The following is a 24,291-nucleotide window of genomic DNA, read 5'->3' on the forward strand; positions in this document are numbered from 1 at the left end:
GTCTTGGCTGTTCGCGCCAAGGATTGTGGGAACTAGGAATCCTGTTCTGGCTCGGTCGCGGCGGGGGGCGGGGGTTTGGTAGGTGTATCACGTGACCCTCGCCTCCGTGCTGTTTTCTCTTTCAATGGGCTGATGGGACCAGTCGCTTCTCTCAGAGGACGGCTGAGCCTTACCGGATAACCGGTTTAACTGTCGTTGCGATTAAAGATAGGGTGTATCCTGAAGGGCAACATTAGGAAACTGTGACTCCTTCGCCTTCCAATGGGATGTGTGTCGTACGTCCTTTCGGAAAGCCTTTAATTACCAGTGTGTTTGTAATACAAACTCTGTTTGTTTTTCTTAGGAAAACAGACTGAAAGTAGTTAGATTGAGTGTCAGACTTAGATTTGAACTATAAAATTCATGTTGGTCCACCTATTCATGATAAATGGGGGAGAAAAATAAGTGAGGGTAAAGTTTTTTTTTTCTTGTATAAGATAGGTGATGTAAACATTTGATGCTCCCCTTATACTCGTCTCTTTTTAAGCATTTTGGAACTGGTGCTGATGTCCCTTTTTCTGGAAAAATAAAACTTTTAAAAATCTTATTTGCATATCATTTAAATATATCTTGATACAATTGGTTTTGTTAGAACAATGTATACTAAATTTTTAGACCAGACTAAACATGCATGAAGTATAATAGCTACAATAAATGCTATCAAAAGGATTTGCCTCTCTTTTTTTGTCCCTATGGCAGAGGACTTTGTAAGGAAGATCAACAGGTATGATTTCCCCTTCCAGCACAGAGATGCAGTGATACAGAAATGTGTGGCTACTGGGTTTTTGCTTGTCCTGGAGCTAGAAGAGGGCAAGTATGCTTTGGTGGTTAGACAGAGACTAATATTTGAGAGATCTTGGTGTGAATCCCCTCACAGCTATAAAGTTCACTGAATGACTTTGAGCTAATTACCATCTCAGACTAATAGAGGGCTGTTGGGATGATAAAACGGAGGAGGGAATTCTTTACATTCCTTGGAGAATGTGTGGGCTGAAAAAGCAATAGACAATAAAGGCACAGTATCTCCACCAGAAAAGGTGGTGATCCTAAATAAAGTGACTAAAAGGGATCTTTCATACAAAGAGTTCTCAGATCAGTTGAAATGTGAATATTGTTCTTCGCACATGAAAGTGGGAACAGGAGAACTGATAGGTGCTTAGTAATTTACAGGTCATGTTGGTACATCTGCTAAATGCATTGCAAGACTACATTCCTGACTTCACTAACACAGCCTGCCTTGTTTTGTTGCCAAGTATAAGACTGCCCATGATGTTACTCTACTTTTAGAAAAAGTACTCAGTTCCATGAGCAATGCCTTGTATATGAGTGGCAAGTGGCCTATTTCATCTGTGACTCTTTCAAGATAAGAGCAGATATAAAACATGATAAACCTGTCCTTAAACCAGACAATAGATTCTAAGGAAAGCCAAGAGTGATTCCCCTTCATTCTGAGGCTCACCACTATGCTGCTCTCATTCTCCCATCTTAAAAATCCTAAAGCAGAACTGGCAAAAGTGTTGGCATCAGTTTTGAAAAACTGATCAAAACATAAGGAATTTTCTATTCAAAGAAAGAAGCAATGAAGAGGGCTCAACATAAGAATCTTAAGAGATGGGAACATTGCCAATCGGCCAATCACTATCAATAGTCAACCAATGTGGTTCCATACTGGAAGAATCCGTGAAACATGGACAGCCTTTTGTACGATGTTTCCTGTCCTTGGTGAAGCAAATCAAAACAGGTTCAAATAAGCTAACAAACTCATTGGGCGCAAAAGGCATTCGGAGGCACAAGGCATTACTTGCAATTGATTTACAGTTTGTGGCATTGTCTGCTTATAGTTATCGGATACATTTTTCCAGCATCACCTCTGATGGCTACCGGAACTCATTGAACAGTTGGTTTTGGGGAATCTGCAAAGGAAAGAGATTTGCATATTATGAACTTATATTCTGTGGCCAGCATGTCCTGTATTTAATGGACTGTATTTATTACCTAGTATACCTGTTATGTTTATGGTATTTATTGTATGTATTGTTACGAAGATAGGTTTGGTTAATGTCACTTTCAGCACTTTATATATATGATATGAAATTCATAAATTATTTAGTCATATTGCACATTATATTTATTGAATCTATTCCTCGGTGAGGTTTTCTTTTTTGTGGGCTGAGGTTGCCTCTGTTTATATGTGGCCTACCTGGTGGTTCACAACCCTAGATCTTATACAGAGATACTCTAGGTAAAGCCCATTGAAATCTGGGTGTGGTCCAATAATCTGTAAGGAGAAGACATGGATGGTCACAGATCTTTCCCATGTTCTCCTTCCCCAACAGTCCTTTCCAGCCCATAGGACCCATGGGTAAGAAGGTTGCAGTGAGGAGAGGGACAAATTGCCCAGTTGTCTTTTCTACCTCTTCTATCAGTGCTGTTTCATTGGGAACAGTGGGAAGAGTATTCCCCCCTCCCAGCCCATTGCAGCTTCCCCAACCCACGAAGTTACCACAACCCCAGGAATAAACTTTCCTGGGATCAGGCTGGGAGGTAAGAGACAGCAAAAATCCAAGTTCTTTTCAATGGACCCCTGTATCCATCCCAGTAGATTAGACTGGAATAATGCTGCACAGGAGTCCAGTGTAAGTGGACCATTAAGATACCTATTATTATTAATAACTAGAACATTGGGAGGGTATTTTTGTATGTAAATATTTATATCCTCCTTCCTAAAGGGATCCAAAACATCTTAACACCAGTGGAAGAAACATATAATATAAACAAATATATATGGAAAACAAACTACATTTCAGTCCTGGCCAGGATTGCCAACAACTCAAAGAAAATATGCCTTGCCTCTTTAACAGAGGCTTGATGTGTGGAGATGGGCAGCTGAAGCTTTTCATGACATGGAGATAAATAAAATCACCTCATAAATAATGGCACATTAAACCTCTGTTAAAGTGGCATGACATCTTGCCCTCCAGCAACAGGTCCATTCCTTGTTTCTAGAAGATCCAGTGATGGAATATGTTTAAAATAGACAAAAGAAAGTGCCCCCCCACACACACACACACTGGTGGAACTCTGAAGTATCAGAAATCTTATAGCCAATGCTATGTTTAGGAAAAAGTTGAGCTTCTGGAAGATTTAAATTTCAAATTATAGTGGGTACCTTAACATTAAACAGCATTCATGCAAATATTGTCTTTTCATATAATATTGTAAAACTACAGAAACAGCATAGAAAATCAGAAAATAGAATATTGGTACCATAGTATGGTAAAAACCAATAAGGCTATTCCGGTAACAACAGGGCAACTCAACAAGGACATAATCCACCAGAAGCAATCACCAATAGTGAAAATGTATCTATTTAAAGTGCCATTGCTCAATGTTCATATAAGTGGTAATTACTAAAAGTCAATTCATAAATATCTAATACAGTTATAAATACAACAACAATCTAATATCAACATATGGAGGATTCTTCAGGGTGTCATACCAATCTCTCCAAATGGATAATCTGTCCACATATGAACCTGCAATAGAAAAAACATTCAATTAATGGATTGGGTTTAAATCTTTCTACTGGACTTACCTGAATGTGACCCATTGTCATCTGGCAACCTGGCCTTGTTAAAGACAAAAAGAAAAAGAGCATTAGCCTATTAGGACATGGAATGTTGATATTAGAACATTGTTGTATTTATAACTATATTAGATATTTATGAATTGAGTTTTTAGTAATATGAACATTAAGCTCTGGCATTTTAAATAGATAAATTTTCCCTTAAATAGATAAATTTTCCCTATTGGTAATTGCTTCCAGTGGATTATTTCCTTGTTGAATTACCATAGTATGGTAGCCAACTTCCTGGAGAAAAAAAAAGTCCCATCCCTTTAATTAAAGCATAATGGGTCATTATTTATCAGGTAATATTATGCCCTGCCTTGAAAAATGTCAACTTCCTGTTTCTTCACATTAAGCCTCTACCTCTGTTAAAGAGACGGGACATTTTTCTCCAGACCTGTTGGCAACCTAGTACCATATGGTGTCAAAGCATTCCAAATCTAATGACTCTTAGCTATATAGTTATTCCTGCATTCTCAAGGGCAACACTGTTTTGCTTTGACTTATAAAGCTGACTGACTATCCTTCCCTGTTTTTGAACAGTTCTTCTTATCTCTCATTACTTCAGAAATGAAACTTTGTTTCATTTGTTATAATAAGATCCACTTCAGATTTACAGCATTTAACGTTCAGTGTATGCAATTTATATAAGAATCTTTTCTAGGGTTGCCAGCTCCAAGTTGTGAAATTCCCGGAGATCTGGGGAGTGAAACCTGGAGGAAGTGAGGTTTGGGGAGGGACAGGACCTTGGCATGGCATAATTCCATAGAGTCCACCCCCCAAGGTAGCCACTTTCTCCTGGTGAACTGATATCTGTGGCCTGGAGACCAGTTGTAATTCCAGGAGATCTCCAGCCACTACCTGGAGTCTGGCAACCCTAATCTTTTCAGAGGAAAGGTGACTTTATACCATTTGTGAAAGGTGACTTTATACCATTTGGCACCGAAGCAAATGTAAATACATTTATCTTTGTTCAAAGATATATGGGGGGAGGGGAGGAAAAGCTGTTAAGTGCAGGAGATAATGACCTGAACAATGGGCTAAAAACTGTGAACAGTTGTGGGAGTAAGGCCCTAAGGAAAACAGGAGTGACCTGCTTGACACTGTACCGACATTCCTAAGCACTTAAATATTAATGGAAACAATTTGGAGGACAACAGGATGAACCAGAAATCTCAGCACATGAAGAAAACTAACTGAATCACGGTTCAGTCACAACCCAAGTTATCTGACATTGTTCACAAATGTTTCCTGTCTTTCTATTATGTAACATTTATTTATTTAGTACCTTTAGAGTACTACAGGACACAGGACATCTACAGAATCCATGTTGAACAGGACACAGAACTGACATGGCCTCTACACAGAGGATTTACAAACTAAATTGACAATGGAAAGGTTGGGAGCAACATATGGGTTTGGGGGTATAGAACAGACACATGGCAATGGTAGAAATAAAAGGTGACCTGAATTGTCCGAGGAAAATGATGCTAAAGTACTTGCTTAAAGTTGAGCTTGTGAGCTGGTGCAGTGTAGTGACCAAGAGAATGAACTGTGATCAGGAGAGATCATGGTGCCAATCTTACCAATACAAAAAACCCCTCAATAGATGGCTTTAGGCCAGCCTCTCAGTCTCCCATCTGCAATAAGCAAATAATAATGCTGGCATACCTTCCAGGCTTTTGTGAGGATTGTACAATGTGAAGTGCTTTGATCACTGAAAGAGCTATATAAAAATATGAATTATTAAAGGGAAACGGCATGACAAAAAGGACAGTTCTTTATGTATAGGGAGGAACTACATTTGTAGGAGTAGAGATGGAAATGGGAGGTGGGCAAAACTTGCCGATTATTTATTTAGATATTTATACACTGCTTTTCTTCCCAATGGGGACTCAAAGTGACTGGCATCATTCTCCCCTCCTTCATTTTATCTTCACCACAACAACTCTGTGAAGTAGGTTAGGCTCAAAGAGTGACTTGCCCAAGATCACCCTGAAAATTTCCATCACAGAGTGGGGATTTGATCTTAGTCTGACACTCTACCTACTACACCACACTGGCTCTCTGAGTGTGTGGCTAAATGTGTGGAATGGAAGGAACATAAGAGAGGTTAGTGAGGTGATATAGTTTTGGGGGGAAAGTAGACAGAAGAACTATCTTAAAATTCAATGATCAGTGGAATTTCCTAGTATTTATTATTTTATTGACTATAGACTGGGCTGAAAATTATAATTTCTACAGTAATATATGAGATTGACACCATTTGACTAATTCTAGTGCGTTCTACTAGAATGCTGATTTACAATGACACTTCAGCCTTCGTGAGCTATATGCAATATTAGTATGTTTAAAATTTCCTGTTTAATGTGTATCAGAAACCTGAGAGTACTAATTTAGAACTGTCTTTCTCCTGTGCAGTGAGAGGAGGTCCAAAAAGTACTTTAAGGAGCACCTGTAAATTTAGTCTGACTAGTGTAGTGGTACTTTGCAGCTAGTGGAGAGCCACATTTGCAGTTACCATCCACCAAAAGAGCCACATTTACTTCCAACCCTGGTGTGAGTCCTGTGGCTCAGGGAGGCTTGCAGCTTGCCTGTTCTTCTGTTACAGCTGTTTCAAGGTGTAAACCAGTCAACTACTAGCCCACCAGGCCTTGCCCACTTACCCTGCCCCATGTTTCAGGAACCATAATGGGAAACAGTGCTCAGAAAAGCCACAGGTGATATGTCAAAGAGCTACATGAGCTCCCAAGCCACACATATGCATCTTTCCACTTGAACTTTACCATAGTCAAGAACTGAGGCCATCTAGTGGAAAGAATGAAAATAAATGGTTCTGCACTGAGAGATGTGAAAGATTCAGACCTATCTCCATCATAATAACAGAAATTAATTTTCTGGGATATAGCAAGCTGTCTGGGGCATGTCATATGGTTTTCTATCTCAAGTTATCAAGAGAAATATACTTTATAAAATCAGATGGTACTTGACTAAGTTTTCTTAGGTCGTATATTTTATGAAGGAATATGAAAAAAATATTTGCATTTCCTTTTTCTGTATTAGGATCATTCCTGAAAACAGTATAACACTAAAGTATAACACTAAAGTTAAACATTTCACAGTATGCCTCATGAAAGTAAACAAGAACCTTTATTGTTGTATTCATGTTTTATATATTTTAAAACAAACACAAGCTAGAGATTTTTCACAATGATGGAGGGCGTGGAGATAAATCTGTATTTACAAGTTGTTCTTTCATATATGCATGTGTGAAAATACGTGTCTAGCTATTACTTGAGATTTGTCTTACATACACACTCTTCACTTAATTTTGAGTAGTGAAAGTGTGCATTTTGTCCCCCCTTTTAAAATGTTACTTCATTTATACTCCAACATTTTAGTTAAAATATGTCAACTCTCGAGAATTTGTTTTCAGCTGTGGTGCAGCTTTGGAACTTGTGGAACAAAACAGCAAAGACAAGGACACTGTCAGACGGACCATGTGCAGAGAGCGTTTCCCATCACCACAACATGCAGCCTGAGCTGACTTTTGGTCACAGAGGCCTAGAATTACCCTTGTAGTGCAATCCTAAACAGGTATACACAGAAGTTAGTCTTCAGCATACACCTGTTTAGGACTGCACTCAAGGGTAATTCTAGGTTACCTTAATTCCTAGTGTGTTTAGGACTGCAGCCGCCTTTGCCAACAGCGCCTCTGTTTTTGAAAATTAAACTCTAGGAGGTAAGGGCGATACGATCGCAAGGGACTATAATAAGCACGGAAGTAGAGGCGCTGGGCAGCGTTTCCCACAGGGAAGCCATTGGAGCGACCTTCTCGCCCCGTTGCTAAGTTACCCGGGTAAACATTCTGTTCCCTGCGGCTGTTGCAGCCGGTGGTGGTTCGGCGCAAGCCGGTTCCCTTCTGTCGTCGGGATGGTTGGGGGGAACCCAGTCAAGGGGCTGGGCGGGGCCGTTGGGCCCGTGTATCAAGGGAGGTTTATCGACAGATTTCCAGAGCTCCCTACAGTGAGTCTTAGAAACCTGCTCCTTTCCCAGTCTCTCTCTCTTGCTCTTCCCCCCCCCCCCGCCCTTTCTTGCATTACTTTCTCCTTTGATGCTTGCTGTAGAAAGGATGGGACTCATCTCTTCTACTCAACCCTCTTCTCTGATTCCGAAAAAGACCACGGAAGGAGGGGCAGGGATAAGCTTGCAAACCTCCAGGTGGAGGCTGGAGATCTCTCGGAATTACAACTGATCTCCGGACGACGGAGATCAGTTCACCTGGAGAGAATAGCCCCTTAGGAGGGTGGACTCTATAGCGTTGTACCCTGCTGGGGTCCCTCCACCTTCTCCGGGCTCCACCCTCAAATTTTGAGGGTGGAGCCCGTAGATTTTGAGGCTCAAAATCTCTAGGAATTTCACAACTCGCAGCTGGCAGTCCTAGACATGGATCATCAATCAGAATGACAAGGGTACTTACGGAATGGGGAAAATATGAAGGGCTCCGAGAAGGATTTGGAGACACGTTGCTAAAAGTGGGCAAGACTCAAATCTGACTGGAAAACTGTCCTCTGAGGCTGCATCCACACATGTTTGACTATTACACTATGGCAATCATTTGGAACAGAACTGACTTGTTCAAACAGGAAAATCCAGGTGCAGGTGCAATTACATGTATCCAACAATGTATGGATGCAGCTTGGCTCCCTTATTATGAGTGGGTTGTGTGTATATAATGAGGAATGAAGATACTGTTGTTATCTCTTATTTTCCCCAGTCCACCAGATGTTTGAGATGAAATTTTTGGTCCCTCGCTGATTTGGATTTTATCCAAGAATCTAGGAGTCAGGGAGATGAAAGATGATGATGATGATGATTTAGTGGTGATTGTTTACTACAATTCTCTAAGGAGCTCTCTAAGGGGAACAAGGCCTTATCTGTTTTATTCTCACAGCCTAGACTGTACAACTGATCTCCAGACAACAGAAAACAGTTCCCTTGGAGAAAATGGCTGCTTTGGAGGGTGTACTTTAGGGCATTATTCCCTCCCGTCTCCAAATCCTGTCCTCCCCAAGCTCCATCTCCCTATATATTGCCTGGAGGATGCTCCAATCAAGAGAGAAACAGCTGTTGGTGGTCCTTGGCCCCAAGGAGACCTGCCTAGCATCAACCAGGGCCAGAGACTTTTTGTTCCTGGCTCCGGCCTGCAGGACCCGGCCAGATTTGTTATCCTTTCGCCGGGCCTGTAAGACAGAGATGTTCCACCAGGCATATGGTTGAGGCTGGGCCAGGCCTCCGCTGGCCTGGTAGGGAGGGAAATGAACGATCTGAACCCTCCCAATTAGGTTGTCCATCATCCTGTTTCCACATTGGTTAATATTGCCATCTGTTTTAATTAATTGTCTGTAATGTTGATTGAATTTAAATGTTGTAAATTGTTTTTATGGAAATGTGATATTTATTGGGGCTTTTAAATGATGTGATCTGCCCTGAGCCCGCTTGCAGGAAGGGTGGAATAAAAATCTAAAATAATAAATAAAATAAATAATAAAATCTCCAGGAATTTCCCACTCCAGAGTTGACCTCCCAAGAAGGCGTAGTGTTTGTGAGACTGGAGAGAAAGAAAAAGAGTAGGTAAATGAATGATAACAGGCTCTGGATATCTATGAAGGGAGGAATGTTTATGTTAAATACTCAGAAATTTTTTTTATTATCAATGTACATAAGCACATACAAAACAGAAGTCATTCCAACCTGTCAAAAGAATTTGTGAGATAAGTAGAGTTTGTCCTGTGGTCTCTTGTCCTAGTCTACAGGGTCTCTGCTTGCTTTTTGTAGGCTGGAAAACTGGTACAAATTGGAGAAACAGCTTCTAGCTGTCTCACAGAAATCTCACCCCGAGTAAGTACCATTTCTTATGGTTTTTTTTATTGATCATCAAAAGTTCTTCCTATATACCAACTGCTGTAGGCAGTTACTCTCTAAATGGCCACAGCATTTGCCTCTTTCTGTATTTTAGGCTTTCTACTAAATGTTAGCAATATCCACATATATGAACAAACAAAAATACAGCAGGAAAATGTGTTTAGGGTTATGTGCAAGATGAACTTTCTAGTATGTAGTAGATCCAGAATAGCAGTGGCTTCCTGTGTATTTGTCTTTGACAGAGTAGTTGCCAGTTGTTTAGTTGTTATGGAAATCCCAAGGGGCTCTGTGTATCTGTTTTATTAAAATAGCTTATCATGTAGATTGCTCTTTCAGAATATATCTCACAAAAATATTGTGGGGTATCTAGTAGGCTGCCTGTTCCCATATGAACTTGACCATTTAAGACCCCTTATAGACCCCTTACTCTCTATCCACTGCTTTCTGAGATGAGAGTCTGTCAAAAACTGGGTTCCTCTGCTGTGTCAATTCACCTTAGAAATACCCTTTCTCTAGCCTGGCAATTGAAAGAGAAAAGAGAATAATCAACAAGATAATTGAAGAAGGGAAAGAGTTAAAAGATCAACAAACAAACGTGCTTTTTACAAATATTATGCGAAATTATTTCAAAAGAAAGCAATAGCTCAGGAAAATATTGATCAATATCTACAGAGGATACATTTACCAATTATACCAACGAATGTGAAGGACAGGTTAAATGCTCCAATAACAGAAGAAGAAATTAAACAAGCTATAGACGTGGCAAAGATTGGTAAAGCACCAGGACCGGATGGAATTACAGCTAAATTCTATAAAGTAATGAAGGAGGACCTTGTACTAGTATTAAAAATTGTAATGAATGATATATTGCAAGGAAAAGGACTTCCAGATACGTGGAATGAAGCAAGTATTGCCTTGATACCGAAGGAAGCCCAGGAACTGACCGATGTTAAAAACTATAGACCAATTTCATTGATAAATAATGACTCCAAAATATTTGCAAGAATACTAGCAGACAGACTTAAAATATGGCTAATGGATTTTGTAGGAGAAGAACAGGCTGGATTTTTGCCTAATAGACAACTAAAGGACAACTTGAGGGTGGTCATAAACGCCATTGAGTACTTTGATAAACGTCCAGATAAAGAAGTTGAGTTCTTCTTTGCGGATGCAGAGAAGGCCTTTGACAACTTGAATTGGGATTTTATGTTTGCATCGATGGAGAAGATGGATTTAGGAAAAGAATTTATAGAAGCAGTAAAGTCAATTTATAAGAAACAGAGAGCGACAATCTGTGTCAATGACGACTTGACAGAGAAATTTGAAATAAGAAAAGGAACAAGACAAGGCTGTCCACTATCACCATTACTGTTTGTTATGGTCTTAGAAATATTGTTAAGGCAGATTAGAGATGATGAAAATATAAAAGGAATTAAAATAAAGGGATCTTCATACAAGTTGAGAGCTTTTGCAGATGATGTGATGTTTATAGTAGAAGACCCAATACAAATTCTGCCAGGATTACTAGATGAGATTAAAGAATTTGGAGACTTGGCAGGTTTTTACATAAATAAGAAAAAGTCAAAAATAATAACCAAAAATATGACCAAGAAGAAGCAATAAGAATTGGGGGAAGTAACAGACTGTGAGGTGGTACACAAAACCAAATATCTGGGAATAGAGCTGACAGCTAAAAATATTGACTTGTTTAAGAATAATTATGAAAAGCTTTGGACACAAATCGAAAGTGATATGATAAAATGGAACAAATTAAATTTATCATGGTTAGGTCGGATTGCCACAGTTGAATGAATGTGCTGCCTAGAATTATGTTTCTGATGCAAACGATACCAATTATTAAAGACAAAAAACAATTTGAAAAATGGCAGAGGAAGATATCGGAATTTGTGCGGGCAGGAAAGAAACCCAGAGTTAAAATGAAAGTGCTCTGTGATGCGAAGGAAAGAGGAGGAATGCAGTTACCTGATCTTCGATTATACCATGAAGCAATATGGCTAGTATGGCTAAAAGAATGGGTGTCTTTATCCAATCATAAATTGTTAACGTTGGAAGGATATAACAAGCTTTTTGGATGGCATGCATATTTGTGTTACGATAAACATAAAATGGACACAATGTTCCAGCACCACTATTTGAGAAGGAATCTATTTCTAACCTGGCTAAAATATAGAAAGTTTATCGATCAAGAGAAACCACTATGGATTGTTCCAGCTGAAGTAAGCAATCCGAACTTAGAGTATAAGGGAAAAGAATGGCTTACCTTTAAAGAGCTTACAGAAACAGAAAATAATGAGTTAAAACTTAGATTAAATGAGGAATTACCATTCAAATATGGCTGGCTACAATACCGACAGATCAAAGATTGATTCGAGTCAGATCAAAGGAGGACAGGCTTTAGAACTAAAAACTCAGAGTTAGAAGAACTTTTGCTGGGGGATAATAACAAAGCAATTTCTAAAATGTATAAATTGTTATTAAAATGATATACAGAAGATGAGACAGTGAAAGTTCAAATGGTAAAGTGGGCGATAAATTGTAATAATGAAATTATGATGGAAGCTTGGGAGCAATTGTGGAAAAATACTTTAAAAATTTCAACTTGTACCAGTATTAAAGAAAATGGCTATAAAATGATATATAGATGGTATTTAACACCGAAGAAGTTAGCCATTGCGAACAAACAGCTATCTAACAAGTGTTGGAAATGTAAGGAGCATGAAGGTTCTCTATTTCATATGTGGTGGACTTGTGGCAAGGCTAGAGACTTTTGGTCTAAAATATGTGCTGAGATGTCTTCAGTACTCCAATATAATGTTGTTAAGAATCCAGAAATGTTATTATTATCCCTGCATTTAGAGGACGTTAATAGAAAAGATAGAGTACTATTGTATTATATGATAACAGCGGCAAGAACGTTATATGCACAATATTGGAAGAGAGAAGAAATACCAGAAATTGAAGAATGGACACAAAAATTGTTGTACATGGCGGAAATGGACAAATTAACAAGAAAACTGAGGGATCAAGATCCAAAGGGATACTTTGAGGACTGGGGGAAGTTGAGAAAATATTTAGAGAAAAAATGGGATGTTAAAGGACAATTATGGTCTTTTGAAAGTTATTAAATAAGATAAGTTTAGATCTTTACCAGTAACAAAAAAGTGACAACTAGGATTTAGAAATAAGACTAGAAAATGGGGGGTTGGAGTGCTGTTGGAAGTCAGTGTAGAAAAGGGGGAGGGGAGGGGGTGGGAAGCATATAACCACGGGAAACGAAGGAAAATGTAACTGTTATAATCTTAATTGTATGTTAACCCATCCAATAAAAATTATATTAAAAAAAAAGAAATACTCTTTCTACAGCTGTTTGCCTGAAACCAAACTTCTATAGTTTTAAGCACTAAATGAGAACATTTTTATTTTCCTGGGTTTTTATGTTGACTGCTGGTGGTGTTTATTTTTTCTTCTGTTTTCTTAGCTTAGGGGGCTTTTTTGTTTTAAATGTTGAATTAAAAATACGTTTTTGGTTTTTTGTTACTATATTTTAGGGTGTTTTATTTCTGTTCTTGGTTTGTTCACAGTTCTATACTTCATTTTTATAGTGTACATGCAATTTTAATATGATATGCTTGTTTTAATGATGATTCTCTGTTCCTGTTTCTCAGTTATTTGTTGTTTTGCTTTGAATTGATGGAATTTTAAAAACTAAAAGTGAAGTATAAACATATTTTACATAAAAAAATTGATAGCCTCAGAACACTGAGGAAAAGAGAACACGGAAGAGATGTCTGACCACTTCCAAGAGAGTCCTAATTTTCTCACCTCTACAGATCCACGTACTGTGTAAATAGCCTTTCTTTCAGTTGGTATTAGTATGAATCAACAGAAATTCCTGTTCTTAAAATCGGTCACATTTTGTCCTGACTTTCCTCTGAGGAGTTTAGGAAACCAAACATGATTCAATTTTTTCCCCGTTTACTCCTCAGAACAACCCAGTGAGATACATTAGGCTGGCCAAAGTCATCCCATGAACTTCATAGCAGAATGAGGACTTGAACCTGGGTCTTCCAGGTCCTAGACCAACATGCTAACCACACAGACTCTAAATCATCTGGGAAGGCTCTGATAGTTATTTCCAGATGTGATGATAAATAAGAATACCAACAGAAAGGGGATGTTACCCAAAGGGAAGGTCTCCTTGCAAGTTGGGGGGAATTAGCAGCAAGGAGAAGGCAGTGAGAGGGGTAACTGAGGGATCTCCACCAATGTATACGAGGATTGTTCCAGCTAGAGAACTCTTTCAATGACCAGATAGATGTTTCAACTTAAAAGGGCATTTTTATTGAAAATAACAAAGATCAACAGGACACAAAACACACACAACACCTATTCAGAGCTAACTAGAAAGCAGTGGTGAAAGTTGGATAGAGTTTAAGGGATTGGGTGATATTTACCATCCAGACGTCTAGGAGAGAGAGTGTTAAGCGACCTGCATGTCAAGGCAGAAGGACTCGAACAGAGGTTCAAGGATGGGGGGGGGCAGTCCAATTTATACTGCGGATCCTACCCAGAGGCAAGATTGCACCTTCTGCCCCAAAAGACTTGAGTGGTTGTTTCCAGGGTGAGACAAAGGATTAAGAAGTTGTGTCCGGGGCGAGACAAAGAGTTGGCGCACTGTCTCCGAGGTGGGACGATGAACCGGCAAACCGTCTCCAGGGTGTGACAATGAACTAGGAAGATTTGATTAGGTCTTCCCAGGCAGAACTAGAGTTATCAATTACGATTAATGACTCGCAAGGTGGATGGGTGAGACTATCAGTTTCCTGGATCACCTAAGAATAGGAAAGTGCTTAAGGGGAGACTGATAGGGTGTGTTGCGTTGATTAATTCAGGAACTTTGGGAAGGCCCTATTGTATCAGGATCCTTAGTGCGCATCTGGAGTGTGGGAGGGGGCGAGCTAGCCTCGCTATCATTCCCCAAGTTTTGCACATTCCATCTCCCGGCTGGGATATGGCTTCCAATGTTTCTGCCTGCTTGGGCAATATTTTTAATGCTCAAAGCATATTTCAAGAAGGCGCTTGTGGCAAAGCCATATTCACAAGCCTTCTAATAGTATGAGGGCAAGTCTGACTGCTAACAGAGAATTCTTATGTTCCTTGTCTTAACCTTTCAAAAAAATGTACCAGTGAACTACAGAAAATTGTTTGAAGGAGGTGGCTTTAACTTGTAATCTACTATTTGTTCTTTAGCTCATGGATTTCTTTCTACATGTAAAATTTAGTGTTTCATCAAACAAATTCACGGTTAGGGGTGATTGGTCCATACAAAATTGGTCTGTACAAAATCCTGCACATTCTGCTGATTGTCTCACTTCTGTGAGCAGACCTTACTGTACTGTAGTATGTAAGTCCATGGAAACTTATGCCATAATACTAGGGGTGTGCAAGGAAAAAACTTTCGGCTTTCTTGTTTCGGGATTACCCGAAACAAGATTCTCTACCGTCATTAGCCGAAAGCCGAAACAAGAATCTCTTTCGGGATTCGGGATTCGGCATTATTTCGGCATTCTTTCGGGATTCTTTCGGGTTTTTTTGTTGGGAAAATGCCTCCGTCTTTCAGGACGCCTGGAGGAGGCATTTTCCCACCAAATAAGCCCAAAATTGGTGGGGACCTTCCTCTAACCCTTCTCTAACAACCACCCAAGTTTCAGACAGATTGGACTTTGGGGGGCCATGTTATGGCCCCCCAAAGCAGGTCCCCCCATCCTCCCCATAAGAAAGCAAAGGAGCAGCATATTGTTAGCATGCTGCTGCTGATCTTTCTTCATTATTTCCTATGGGGAAAAATGAAGAGGCAGGCTTCCTTTGCCAGGGGTGGCATTTTGCATGCAAAATGCCCCCCAGCCCTCAGGGGCCCTTCTCCCACCCCTCCTCCCACCCCCCACCAAGGCTCAGCCTGCTCCCACTTGGGGGGGCCATTTCATGGCCTCCCCAAGTAGGTGCTCTAATCTCTACCACTGACAGCTGGGGGAGGCTTGTGTTGCCAGGGGTGGCATTTTGCATGCAAAATGCCCCCCAACCCTCTGGGGCCCTTCTCCCACCCCTCCTCCCACCCCCCACCAAGGCTCAGCCTGCTCCCACTTGGGGGGGGCATTTCATGGCCTCCCCAAGTAGGTGCTCTGCTCTCATCTCTACCACTGACAGCTGGGGGAGGCTTGTGTTGCCAGGGGTGGCATTTTGCATGCAAAATGCCCCCCAGCCCTCTGGGGCCCTTCTCCCACCCTTCCTCCCACCCCCCACCAAGGCTCAGACTGCTCCCACTTGGGGGGGCATTTCATGGCCTCCCCAAGTAGGTCCTCTCAGCCCCTAAAGTCCACCCCTTACAGCCCCACACAAACCCAATTCCCCCCCAGCTGCCACACACAGACCCAAATCCCCACATTAGCCCCTCACAGACCCAAATCCACCCCCACCTGCCCCACACCCATAACCCCAGGAACAGGCTGGCAAAGGCCAGCCCTCTCCCTTTGTTCCCTATGCTGGGAACTTCTAAACTCTCTTTCCCTGGGCAATTCTGCACAGCCCAGGGGTGCCACAATGGTGGGCACACTTCTGAGTGCCAGCTGGTCCCTGTGAAAGAGCACCTGAACCACAGACACCCTCCCTCAAATTCCCCCACCACCTACAGAGATGGCTGGCCAGCCAGCCCCATTGTTCCCTATGATGGGAACCAACTGCACAACAAAGAATAAAACAAGAACAACACAAAATAAAGTTTTAAAAAAATTATTTTCTCCCTTCCAAAGTACAAGAAGGCAAAGCATTATGACACATTACACCAGCAGTCCCCCACACAGAAAAATTAAAACAAAACTCACTTAACATCAGAGAATCACAAAGCATGATTCCTGTCAAAAACACTTTATTTCTTGAACAGCTTTAGGTTACACAGCAGGGGGGAACACCAAAGGGCATGGCAGCACTATCTTACACAAAAATAACACAACTCACTTAACATCAGAGAATCACAAAGCACAATTCCTGTCAAAAACACTTTATTTCTTGAACAGCTTTAGGCTACACAGCAGGGGGGAACACCAAAGGGCATGGCAGCACTATCTTACACAAAAATAACACAACTCACTTAACATCAGAGAATCACAAAAACACAATTCCTGGCAAAAACACTTTATTTCTTGAACAGCTTTAGGTTACACAGTAGGAGGGCACAACAGGGCATGATAGCAATGTACTACAAAAAATAATACAACCCACTTCACCGTTTTTGACAGCAATTGTGTTTGTGTGATTCTCTGATGTGAAGTGAGTTGTGTTATTTTTGCGTAGTACACTGCTTTCCTGCTCTGTGGTGCCTTCCTACTGTGTAACCTAAAGCAGTTACAGAAATAAAGTGCTTTTGACAGCAATTTTTTGGGGTGATTCTTTAATGTGAAGTGAGTTGTGTTATTTTTGTGTAAGATACTGCTTCCGTGCCCTTTGGTGTTCCCCCCCTGCTGTGTAGCCTAAAGCTGTTCAAGAAATAAAGTGTTTTTGACAGGAATTGTGCTTTGTGATTCTCTGATGTTAAGTGAGTTGTGTTATTTTTGTGTAAGATAGTGCTGCCATGCCCTTTGGTGTTCCCCCCTGCTGTGTAACCTAAAGCTGTTCAAGAAATAAAGTGTTTTTGACAGGAATCGTGTTTTGTGATTCTCTGATGTTAAATGAGTTTTGTTTTAATTTTTCTGTGTGGGGGACTGCTGGTGTAATGTGTCATAATGCTTTGCCTCCTTGTACTTTGGAAGGGAGAAAATAATTTTTTTTAAACTTTATTTTGTGTTATTCTTGTTTTATTCTTTGTTGTGCAGTTGGTTCCCATCATAGGGAACAATGGGGCTGGCTGGCCAGCCATCTCTGTAGGTGGTGGGGGAATTTGAGGGAGGGTGTCTGTGGTTCAGGTGCTCTTTCACAGGGACCAGCTGGCACTCAGAAGTGTGCCCACCATTGTGGCACCCCTGGGCTGTGCAGAATTGCCCAGGGAAAGAGAGTTTAGAAGTTCCCAGCATAGGGAACAAAGGGAGAGGGCTGGCCTTTGCCAGCCTGTTCCTGGGGTTATGGGTGTGGGGCAGGTGGGGGTGGATTTGGGTCTGTGAGGGGCTAATGTGGGGATTTGGGTCTGTGTGTGGCAGCTGGGGGGGAATTGGGTTTGTGTGGGGCTGTAAGGGGTGGACTTTAGGGGCTGAGAGGACCTACTTGGGGAGGCCATGAAATGCCCCCCCAAGTGGGAGCAGTCTGAGCCTTGGTGGGGGGTGGGAGGAAGGGTGGGAGAAGGGCCCCAGAGGGCTGGGGGGCATTTTGCATGCAAAATGCCACCCCTGGCAACACAAGCCTCCCCCAGCTGTCAGTGGTAGAGATGAGAGCAGAGCACCTACTTGGGGAGGCCATGAAATGCCCCCCCCAAGTGGGAGCAGGCTGAGCCTTGGTGGGGGGTGGGAGGAGGGGTGGGAGAAGGGCCCCAGAGGGTTGGGGGGCATTTTGCATGCAAAATGCCACCCCTGGCAACACAAGCCTCCCCCAGCTGTCAGTGGTAGAGATTAGAGCACCTACTTGGGGAGGCCATGAAATGGCCCCCCCCAAGTGGGAGCAGGCTGAGCCTTGGTGGGGGGTGGGAGGAGGGGTGGGAGAAGGGCCCCTGAGGGCTGGGGGGCATTTTGCATGCAAAATGCCACCCCTGGCAAAGGAAGCCTGCCTCTTCATTTTTTCCCCATAGGAAATAATGAAGAAAGATCAGCAGCAGCATGCTAACAATATGCTGCTCCTTCGCTTTCTTATGGGAGGATGGGGGGACCTGCTTTGGGGGGCCATAACATGGCCCCCCAAAGTCCAATCTGTCTGAAACTTGGGTGGTTGTTAGAGAAGGGTTAGAGGAAGGTCCCCACCAATTTTGGGCTTATTCGGTGGGAAAATGCCTCCTCCAGGCGTCCTGGAAGACGGAGGCATTTTCCCATAGAAAAGCCGAAAGAAAGCCGAAAGAATCCCGAAACGTTTCGGCTTTTTTCTTTCGGCTACCCGAAACGTTTCGGCATTCCCCGAAACGTTTCGGCATTCCCCGAAAGAAGCCGAAACACTTTTGTTTCGGCATTCTTTCGGCATTCTGAATGCCGAAACGCACATCCCTACATAATACTGTAAATCGGTTAGTCTTTAAGATGCCACAGGCTCCTTTTTCTTTTGGTAGACCCCATGTTCCTTCCAAGACACATTTGCAATTCTAATTACAGTTCTGTACTTCTGAACAGTAAGGATAATAGTATGGAATTATAATAGCATGAATTTGTAATTACAGACCCTGAGCTGTGTAATTCAAGTAAGACTCCATTGCTAGTCTCTGTATTTCTTTTGTTTTGAGGTGGTCCTTCATTTCTAGTAAATTGTTTCTAGTGAATCATTCTTCAGATATTTGGAAGTTATTCAGTGAACCTCTGAAATAGGGTTGTCAATCTCCAGGTGGGGCCTGGAGAGCTGGAATTACAACTGATCTCCAGAAGACAGACATTAATTCCCCTGGAGAAAATGACTGCGTTTGAGGGTGGATTCTATAGCATCATGCCCTGTTGAGGTCCTCCCCCTCCCCAGGCGCAACTCCCAAATCTCCAGGAATTTTCCAACCCACGGTTGGCAACCCTACCTCTTAACCTACTGAAGTTTCCAAAAGCTTCAGTGTAGCAAATCTCAAATGTTCAAGTCACACATCACAGATAGTATTACATATAACCAAATTTTGAAAACATAAATATGACGTGTATTATTTCTCTGTGAAGGCACACTCTCATTACATTTTAGAGCTTTCCCTCCTTCAGACTCAGATCTGAATTATTTTTCATATAATGGGAAATCTAGATTTGTTATTTACTTGTGGAAGTCTAAAGCCATGTATGAATGTTAGTGATGTTTGCTGTACAGGATATCTTTTAAAACTGTTTTCCTATTGCCTTATAGCCACATACTCCACCAGTTGTAAAAAAGTTTCGAAACACCAGCAATCCACCCCCTGGTGGAGAAAGAGTATTTTATGGTCGAGCAAATGACCCCTTTATTGCATCTCATTTGATACATGGTATAAAAACTGTTCCCTCGATAAAGGTAGGCATTTTAAATATTTCCTTTTTTTCAGCAGAACATTCCCATTTGTTTGTATGGATAGGAAACATTCTCTTGATTAAGGGGTAAACAGAGTATGCCATTCCTATATAAGACTATGACGGATATTTATATTTATCCAGTGACCCAAGTTCCTACATACAGGCCATTCACATAAGGAATCGGATACCTTTTATGTGGACCTTGGTGGCTGACTTACATTGAGTATCTGTGGCAAGCAAGGGCTACAGGTGCAGGGAAAAGGAGGAACAAACTGGTCTTTCAATTCCCCTTTTGCCCTGTCCTATCTCTTGCACTTACCCCTAGCTTGCCAGCTACCTGCATCCTGTCCCCTGCAGACACAATCTTCAGACTTCCCTACAGAAATGGATAAAAAGAAGCACAACCTCTGTCTCTGGATATTACATTTTTGTCAGTCCGTTGTCCTGTCTTTATTCACATATGGAGCAATCCTAAGCAGATCTGCTCGGAAGTAAAATACATTTATTCAATGGGGCTGATCCCCAGGAAAGAGCCTTGCAGCCTCAATCAATTTTCTTTAAAATATAGGATGTAAAGGAGGATGTCAGTTATTTTTGTTGTTTGTTTTTAGTGTTTTTTCCCCAAATAAAAAAGGTTAAATTATTTAAGATAGATTATGTTTTCCAGAGATAATTGCAGTTAGTTTCTCTATTGAAATTTTGGTTATTGCATTTTCACCAGTTGAACTAGACTTACATTGATATCTGATACTTTCCCTGAATAATGAATATTCAGAAATAACAATTAAGCGATGAATATGTACACTGTTCAGAATGTTATGATAGTGAAACATTACATAAAAGGTATAGTTTAGTTGTGTTGATTAATCTAGTTAGTGCTAGTGTTTCAAAAAACAAATAGGATTTGTGCTGTAGGTTTCCTTTTGAAAGCGTAAAATATTTATATCTCATATTATGTGAAATGTCTTCAGGCAGCCTTACTGGCAAATCCACCTCCCAAAACGTACTTTCAACAAAAACTGAAACAGAAGAAAGAATCTATTTATCTGAGCAATCGTGAGGCACCCCTTGGGAAGTGTCATGATCTGACATCAAGATTACCTAAAGGACTAGATGTGACAAACACTACATTTGGAATAACAACCATGAGAGGTAACAGAAGTGGTAGCACAACACCATAGTTCACTCTCTCACTGCATGTAGAAGAATTATGATTTATTGGGGAATTTGTTAAATCACATACTGGTCTTCAAAATGCTATGGTACTAAAACCAGTATTTACCAGTACTAATTTACCATAAAGCAATCAGCTAAGACAGCATCAATCGGAACTATCTAAAATGATATTGCCTTAGTTAAAGTATACAAGATTCACAGAATTAATAAAACAGTATGAGCAGAGTTCAACAGAATTTAAATATATGCAAAAATGCCTTCTCCTCTGTCATCTACATATAGGAACAGCTTCTTGGCTTTGCCCCTACATTATCATAGTGGATACTCTTCCCCCTTCCAAAAATACCCGGGAGAAAAAGGAAGAAAATCAGCCAGGACAATGATTTTAATGTTTACTTCTAGTAAACATTAGGATGTTTGCAGGACAGCTGTCTCATTGATGAGACCTAGAAGAAGGCATTCTAGGAAGAGGGGCTCTCAGAACACATAACCATGATGTAGAGCATTCGGCCCATTTTATGATTTTTGTAATAGTAGATTTTAAAAATTACACCTGGTGCGAAGCTGCAGAACCCTAATGCTATCCTAATGATAGGATATACAGATTAACCATAGTCAGACTTCAAAATCCTTGAATGTGGACCCCCAACCCTGTAGATTCTGCAGAAGATCCAGGTACAGACTACTAAATCATGCATATGACCTAGGCTGTTTACACACACATTGAATAATGCACTTTCAATGCACTTTAGCAATCCTTTGGAAGTGGATTTTTTGTTTCACACATGAAAACCCAGTTCCAAATTATCACTAAAGAGCATTGAAAGTGCATTATCCAACATGTGTGGAAGCAGCCCTACACAAATATAGTTAGATGTGTGCAGAGTTGTTTTCAAACCTTCAAACAATTGAAAAGAAGTTGGAGCAGGGAAAGCAAGCATGATCACTAAGTGCCCCCCCCCCGCCACACACACATGTTCAGTCTTCAGGAAGTGACAGTTGGAACAGAGCTAGAGATGATTGCATGAATGGCTTAGATACACTGTTGAGTCCCTTGCAATCCTCAGTATAACTGCTTAAAGTACAAAGTATGCCCACCTGTAGTTATCAGGAGACCTTTGCTACTGGTTTCACTATTGAGACAAGGTGTTTGTTCCTGTGATGTGTTACGAGAACTGTTCTAGCTGTGAAAATGAGCCCTGAGATATTTTCTCATAAATTATTGAGATTGGATTATTTAATTACTTGCTTTGGATTACTTGCAGAGGGTCCTGGTGGAGAAGTTATAAATCCACCAAAGACATTTGAAGAAATCAATAAAGAAGCACTTGAAGGGCATGAGTTGTATGTTGCATCTCACAATGATTATTTTGTTGGTGAGTAAGGTAAAGTGTTATTGAAAAAAATTCTAGACATCAACAATGGTTAAATTTAATTCTTTATGGTTTGCATATGGTTACCCATCCTGCTACAGCGTATAATACGAAGCAGACTGCCATTTTTTAAAAAGCCATTGTATTTTGAATAACTCTGTTCTGTTGACATCACTATAATATATTAGGGAAATGATGAGTTGGATCAAGTGCAAAATTTCTGCTTGCTTTAGGGCTCTTGCACAAGTAGAAACACCGTGGTTGTTGCTTGCACTAATTCAGATTTATTATATCCTCACTTGCATTTCTGCTTGTACAAGATCTTGGGCAATTAATTTCTGGGCACTATAATATATATGGAGGAAAGCACTGGGTGTTGCACAATTTCCAAGCAGAGTAGGCAACTCTGGCTTGGGAATTTCCTAGAAATTTGGGGGTAGGGCCTGGGCAGTTTGGGGAAGGAGCTCAACAGGGGTGTAAGTCCATACACTTTGAAATTGTTGTTTCCTCCAGAGGAAATGATCTCTATAGTCTGGAGATTAATTATAATTTCCGGAAAACTCAAGGTCCCACTTGGAGGCTGGCAATGCTATGCGTATGTGGAACTGCATGGTCTGTTTATGTTTCTGCTTGTGCTTTTCTAGACCCAATCCTATACTGGTGCCTACCGAGGAAATTTACTCTGGTATTTGGGGATTGCCTAATGATGGCTTGGGACTTGTGCGCAGAATTCAGATCTTTATTTTTGCTTGTTTTCAGTATGCATGTGGCACATAGAAATGATGATCCTTATCTCCACAGGGGAGCCAATGAATAGAAAATATGACCCATCTACATTCCATAGATTTAATCTTTATGGTAAAGAAACACCACATTTTAATGATGGACGAAATGTAGCTAGGACTTTACGCTGGCTCCATGAGACACAGATGTAAGTTGTGACAGGTAACAGAGGATGGTGGGGCTTGGTTTTCAGCTCATTTGTTCCTTTCAGATGGCTCTTCAGTAGTCTGAGCTTATTATTTCTTCATGTTTTTCAGGACAGACAAGATGATGGCACCTCATAAAACATAGAGGTCACCATGTTTAGAAAAATGGCCTATACATACATTCCCTTCACACATGTGGGACTTCTAAGATGACAACACATATGGCATCAAGTTTTTGCATGTTGTCTATATAGTTGTCCTTCTAAGCTTTCATCCCTGGAAAGTTTGGGAAATGAACATGTTAAATATGTATGATGGTTGGCCACTCTTAACCACCTAACTTCAATTCAAGCCCCAGATCTTCTAACAATCCACAAGGCCCCATATTTTAAATTCACAATGTTGGACAGGCTTGTCATGTTTAAAATTTCCTTTACTGACTACATTTGTTTAACGTATCTAGGAAGAAATTACAATGTTTAGATTGGCAGTGTGTTATAGAAGCCCAGTGTCAAAGAGTGAAGCTGAGCACATAATATTACATTGAGAGGTTCCAGTTGAGGAGCTTAACTGAACTGGAACTCATTTTGGTTATGAAATATAATGGTGAGTCTAGTTACAATCCTATGCAAGTCTACCAAGAAGTATGTCCCAGTGTTCAATTATGCTTAAATGTGCATAGGATTGCAACTTTGCTCTACTAGGGCTGGCCTCCAGAGGGTACCAGTCATTGCTATTTTAAATAATTTCTCCCACTCCTTAAGGGATTTAGAATGACTCTTTGGACACACACTTTGAACTAAATAATTTTAAAATAATCTATTGATCTGATTTTTTTTAAGACAGTGACAACATATATTGTGCTAGTAGTAGTAGTTTATTTTCCAGTCAGTGACCAGCATTTTACAAAAACACCAATAAAAGGTACCACAGAAGAAAATAAAACAACAATAAAACCATTCACAATACCTGGGTAAAATCATTCATGATACAATAGTATAAATTTTAAAATTCTCAGTGGTACAATAAAATCATTCACTTAGACACTAAGGATTTCCTGA

General features: G+C 40.7%; 1 protein-coding gene across 1 annotated transcript in view; it reads left to right on the forward strand.

Annotated features, from left to right (window-relative positions):
* The first annotated feature begins 7,567 nt into the window (after nt 1-7,567).
* Nucleotides 7,568-24,291, forward strand: part of EFHB (EF-hand domain family member B) — a 28,397-nt gene continuing 11,673 nt past the window's right edge. The window contains exons 1-6 of the mRNA XM_054990813.1: nt 7,568-7,693; nt 9,506-9,568; nt 19,610-19,753; nt 20,724-20,904; nt 22,194-22,304; nt 23,103-23,232. Of these exons, the coding sequence (XP_054846788.1) occupies nt 7,601-7,693; nt 9,506-9,568; nt 19,610-19,753; nt 20,724-20,904; nt 22,194-22,304; nt 23,103-23,232 (722 nt within the window). The 5' untranslated portion in view covers nt 7,568-7,600. The remainder of the gene's footprint in view (nt 7,694-9,505; nt 9,569-19,609; nt 19,754-20,723; nt 20,905-22,193; nt 22,305-23,102; nt 23,233-24,291) is intronic.

This window comes from Eublepharis macularius, chromosome 11 (assembly GCF_028583425.1).
Source record: "Eublepharis macularius isolate TG4126 chromosome 11, MPM_Emac_v1.0, whole genome shotgun sequence".
In the NCBI taxonomy this organism is placed as follows: Eukaryota; Metazoa; Chordata; class Lepidosauria; order Squamata; family Eublepharidae; genus Eublepharis; species Eublepharis macularius.